This window comes from Canis lupus, chromosome 31 (assembly GCF_011100685.1).
Source record: "Canis lupus familiaris isolate Mischka breed German Shepherd chromosome 31, alternate assembly UU_Cfam_GSD_1.0, whole genome shotgun sequence".
In the NCBI taxonomy this organism is placed as follows: domain Eukaryota; kingdom Metazoa; phylum Chordata; class Mammalia; order Carnivora; family Canidae; genus Canis; species Canis lupus.
This window is the reverse complement of record NC_049252.1, coordinates 39,880,331-39,886,188: the sequence shown is the minus strand read 5'-3', so window position 1 is coordinate 39,886,188 and position 5,858 is coordinate 39,880,331. Positions and strand designations below refer to the sequence as shown.

Genomic DNA, 5,858 nt, shown 5'->3' with positions numbered 1-5,858 from the left:
GGGCTTGTTAGCACACTCACTTTATAGTCTTAATTTTAGAGAGATAAAAATCTTTTAATATTTTTATTTACACTTGGGCTTTTAAAATTTTCAAGAAAAATATATCGGGTCTAATCTCTTGAAGATAATTATTCTATAAAATATTTAATAGATTTGTTTCTACAATTAGGTGTTCAATGCATATGAAAATGATATTTTATGTGACATGATATCAGAAATATCTCAGGTCATACTTAGAAAAGAACCTACACTACAGTTGTAAACCATACTTCTCTACTTGATCACATGTATCGGGACTAAAAAACTGTGTTGATTGACTGCTGGGAACTCTAATTTGTTTCATAAGGTGCTCCTGGCACCAAACCCATTATATATTTTTTTTTCAAACCCATCATATCTTAATGATGTAGCTTCATACTGATTTACCTTGATACTTCATGGAAAAATTCTTTACATTCTTTTTTTCCTTTAAAATTGCTTTGAGGGATCCCTGGGTGGCGCAGCGATTTGGCGCCTGCCTTTGGCCCAGGGCGCGATCCCGGAGACCCGGGATCGAGTCCCACGTCGGGCTCCCGGTGCATGGAGCCTGCTTCTCCCTCTGCCTGTGTCTCTGCCTCTCTCTCTCTCTCTCTTCTGTGACTATCATGAATAAATAAATAAAATCTTTAAAAAAAATAAAAAAATAAAATAAATAAAATAAAATAAAATTGCTTTGATTATTTTTGACATTGTGAGTATCATAGACATTTGTACAGGTAAAAAAATCATCTTGAGAATCAGACCTGGATTCTATAATACTTATGCATCATTGTGGAAACATGGACATTATTTGCATATTATATCTTTGAGGCTTTGAACATGAAAAATTATATGCTTTTTCTCTTACTGCTTTCACATGTCTTTTGTTTTTATTTATACTTACTTGATATTTTTTATACTGTTTAGGTAGTATCTCAACCTTAAACTTTATTTTATAGAAGGAGTTTGTTTCTGATATATAAATGCAAATGGTTATAGTATAGTGATATTTTTATCCATTTACCTTGTAAAATTCTTATTTGTAATTTTTAAATTCTAGATTCTTTGCAGTTTATACTTAGAAAATGATACCGTCTAATGAGAAAATTGTGGGGTTTTTTTCCTTTCCAAAATGTGTGCTAGTCATTTTCTTGCCTTAGCTTGTAGATCATCTCCTCTGGTACAAAAAAAATGGTGAGTCAACCTGGTATTTTCCCGTTCACAGAGAGGTTGCAGTATTTAGTCATTTTGCAGGATGATCACAGGCCCAGATAATAATTATTTTCCTAAGTTAAGCATGTACCATTTTGTTCTTTGTTTTCTACCATTTGTTTTAATTTTGAATGCACTTTGAATTTTATCAAGGAATTTTGATACAAGTATTGAGGTAGTCATAGTTTAAGTTGTGAATATAGTTAATTTTATTGACTTATTTATTTATTTGATTTTTTTTACTAATTTATTTTTTTAATTTAAATTCAATTTCCTGACATATAGTACATCATTAGTTTCAGATGGAGTTTTCAATAATTCATTAGTTGTGTATAACACCCAGTGCTCATTCCATCACGAGTATCCTTAATGCCCATCACCCAGTTACCCCTTCACCACCCACCTCCAGTAACCCTCCGTTTGTTTCCCAGACATAAGACTCTCTCATGGTTTGTCTTCCTCTCTAATTTTTCCCCATTCAGTTTCCCCTTCTTCCCATACAGTCCCTTGCACTATTTCTTATATTCGGCATATGAGTGAAACCATATGATAATTTTACTTTTTCCTGTCCATTTTGAGGATTTTTTTTTTTTTTTTTTTTTTTTTTTTTTTTTACTAATTGCTATGATTGAAAATTCCAGGATAATACTGAAGAGAAGCAGTGAAAGCAGGCATCTTTGTCTTATGCTTGATCTTAGGAGGGGAGCTTTCAGTCTTTCAGGCACCATTTAGTATGGTGCTACTTTGGGGGTTTTCATAATATGCCCTTTCTCATGTTGAGGAAGTTACCCTCTATTCTTAGAATATTGAGGTTTGTTTTTTTTTTTTAATCATGAAAGGATGCTGTTTTTTCCTCCCAAATGCACTGAAATGATGGTATGGATTTTCCCCTTATTCCATTAATGTGCTGTATTACAGTATCTGGTTTTATATGTTGAACCACCGTTGCATTCCTAGGATAAATTTCACTTGATCATAGTATGTCCTCCTTTTTTTTTTTAAAGATTTTATTTATTTATTAATAAGACACATACACACACACGCACAGAGAGAGAGAGAGAGAGAGAGAGAGGCAGAGACATAGGCAGAGGGAGAAGCAGGCTCCATGAACCGGGAGCCCGACGTGGGATTCGATCCCGGGTCTCCAGGATCGCGCCCTGGGCCAAAGGCAGGCGCCAAACCGCTGCGCCACCCAGGGATCCCGTATGTCCTCCTTTTAATATGATACTGGATTTAGTTTGCTAGTATTTTGTTGGGGAATTATGCATTTATGTTCATAAGGGATTCTGTTCCCCCCCTTTTATTTTCCTTGTGATGCCTTTGTCTGGCTATGATATCAGTATAATGCTGACTTCATGGAATATGTTAGGCACTGTTCCCTCCTATTCTTTGGAAGAATTTGAGAGGCATTAGGATAAATTTTTTATTGGAAATTCACTAGTTAAGCCACGTGATCCTGAGCTCTTTTGAAGGGAAAGGTTCTTGACTACTAATTTAAGCTCTTTATTTGTTTAGGGCTGTTTAGGTTTATTTTCTGTTTTCTTTTTTTAAAGATTTTATTTATTTATTATAGACATAGGGAGAGAGAGAGGCAGAGACACAGGCAGAGGGAGAGGCAGGCTCCATGCCGGAAGCCCGACATGGGACTCGATCCTGGGACTCCAGGATGGCACCCTGGGCCAAAGGCAGGCGCCAAACCACTGAGCCACCCAGGGATCCATATTTTCTATATTTTCTTGAGTGGGTTTGGTAAATTTTATGTTTTTAGGAATTTGTCAATTTCATCTAAGTTATCTAGTTTGTTGATATAAAACTGTTCATAATATTCTTACATAATATTTTTTTCTGTAAGATTGTTAGTCATGTGCCCACTTACTTTTCTGATTTTAGTGCTTTGAATCTTCTTTCTTTTTTTCTTAATCCATCTAAGATTAGTCAATTTTGTCAATCTTTGCAAGGAACAAACATTTTGTTTTACGGAATTTATTGTATTCTTACTCTCTGTTTTGTTTCTCTGTCCTAATCTTTATTATCATTTTCCTTCTGCTACCTAGGGTAAATTTGCTCCTCTTTTTCTAGTTTCTTTATATATAAAATGATATTATTGTGTTGTGTTCTATCTTCCTTTTAAATATGAACATTTACAGTGATAAATTTCAAATTTTAAGCAAAATAAACAATATATTCTAAAACAACCAATAGGCCAAAGATAAAATTCAGAAAATGCTCAGAGTTAGAACTGATAAATGAATTCATCAACATGACACATGAAAAGATGCTCAATGTCACTGATCATCAGGGAAATTCATATCAAAACTACGAGACATTATCTCACATCTGTCTGAATGTCTAAAATCAAGAACACAAGAAACAATAGGTGAGGATGTGAAGATAAGGGGAACCTCTTGTATTTTGGTGAGAATACAAACCTGTGGAGCCAGTTGTGTTCCCTCAAAAAGTTAAAAATGAAACTGCCCTACGATCAAGCAATTGCACTACTAGGTATTTGCCCAAAGGATACAAAAATACTGATTCAAAGGGACACATGCACCCTGATGCTTCCAGCAGCATTGTTTATAACAGCCCAAGTGTTCATTGACTCATGAATGGATAAAGAAGTGGCATATATATTCACATTCATATTCATATTTATGTATTTCTCAGTTATAGAAAAAGAATGAAATCTTGCCAGTTGCAATGCCCTGGATGGAGCTAGAGAGTACTATGCTAAGTGAGATAAGTCAGAGAAAGACAAATACCATACAATTTCACTCATATGTGGAATTTAAGAAATAAAACAAACAAGCTAAAGGGAAAAAAGGGAGAGAGATAGGTAAATCAAGAAACAAACTCTTAACTATAGAGAGCAAAGTGATGGTTACCAGAAGAGAGGTGGGTGAGGAGGATGGGTGAAATACAGAATGAATATTAAGGAGTGCACTTGTCATGATGTGCACTGGACGATGTATGGAAGTGTTGGGTTACTGTGTTGTATACCTGAAACTAATACTACACTGTATATTAACTAACTGGAATTTAAATAAAAACTTAATAAATAAATTGAACAACACATTTCTTTTTAAAATTTTTTAAATTTATTTTAGAGAGAGAAAGCATGAGCTTTTACTTTTATTAATTGGCACAGAACATATGATACTCTCTGTCTTCATAAACATTGAATTCTGTTCCTTGACAGTTCTGTTCTTTAAGAACCTCGATGATCCCTCGTATAGCTACGTAGTTGCCAATTCTGCAGGAAGACTCCCTGAAACTTGATAGCTTAGCCCTCAGTCTCAATTACCTTTAATATTTATATTCATAATCAAATTATTTGTCTATAGGATGTACTGGACTTGGCTTGAAGATCTAAGAGAGACTGAAAGACAATGATTTCCAGTGACATAATTTGGGGGATTTTCTTTATCTTTCAAACTTGTATTGGTTTCATGGGGAATTCTTTGTTATTTACATTATATATGTACACATGTTTAATTTTTCCTCATAAGAAGAAGCCTGTAGATATGATTCTTGCCCACTTAACTTTGGCTAATGCTCTGACGCTCATATTCAGAGGGATTCCAAATATAATTACATCTTTTGGAATTAGAGTGGAGATGGGCGATACTGGATGTAAAACAGTGCTCTATATTCAGAGAGTTACCCGGAGTATTTCTCTGTGTACAACCGCCCTCCAGAGTACATTTCAGGCAGTGACTATTACTCCAAGTAGTCATAAATGGGCCTGGCTCAAATACAAAATCCCTGCATTCATTCAACCCTCCTTACTTTTCTTCTGGATGATCAACACGGCCATCTATTCTGTGGTCCTTTTACGAACTGTGGCCAACAGGAATATCACCGATGATAGACTTGGGTATCAGATTGCTTATTGTAAAAGCAGTGCACACGATGGCCAGATAGCATCAATATTTCTAAGTATGGTATTCATTCGAGATTTGTCCTTTCTCTCTCTGATGACATGTAGTAGCATCTACATGGTGAATATCCTGTACAGACATCACAAAGCAGCTCAGAATGTTCGCAGTACCATCCAGTCTTCACGCTCTCCTGAAAACAAGGCTACTCACGTTATTCTCATACTGGTGAGCTGCTTTGTTTTCTTTTACTGGACCAACACCTTTCTTACTGTTTATTTAGTTTATACAAGTAAGAAAAAGCAGCAACTGGAGAAATTTAATAACTTTTTTTCATCATGTTACCCAACTATCTGTTCTTTCTTTCTAATTAAAAATGAAAATAGAATTTCCAGAATAAATTTCATGAAACCCCCAAAAGGATTTTTCTCTTCTTAAAGAAAATTCATTGATCATAGGAACACTCTTTAAGCATTTTTTTTTACTAATTGCTATGATTGAAAATTCCAGGATAATACCGAAGGGAAGCAGTGAAAGCAGGCATCTTTGTCTTGATCTTTGTCTTGTGCTTGATCTTAGGAGGGGAGCTTTCAGTCTTTCAGGCACTATTTAGTATGGTGCTACTTTTGGTGTTTTCATATATGCCCTTATGCCCTTTCTCATGTTGAGGAAGTTACCCTCTATTCCTAGATTATTGAGGTTTTTTTTTTTTTTTTTTTAATCATGAAAGGATGTTGTTTTTTCCTCCCAAAT

The 5,858-nt window shown here is 34.9% G+C and overlaps 1 protein-coding gene across 1 annotated transcript; it reads left to right on the top strand.

The window, feature by feature from the left end:
- Nucleotides 1-4,595: 4,595 nt before the first annotated feature.
- On the top strand, nt 4,596-5,543 carry LOC119877769 (vomeronasal type-1 receptor 1-like). The gene has a single exon (XM_038581161.1). It carries the CDS (start codon nt 4,617-4,619, stop codon nt 5,541-5,543), a length of 927 nt encoding a protein of 308 aa, XP_038437089.1. The 5' UTR covers nt 4,596-4,616.
- The last annotated feature ends 315 nt before the right edge of the window (nt 5,544-5,858 follow it).

Coding starts and splice junctions, on each gene's coding strand:
- LOC119877769 (XM_038581161.1), top strand. CDS start 4,617: ATGATTTCCAGTGACATAATTTGGGGGATTTTCTTTATCTTTCAAACT.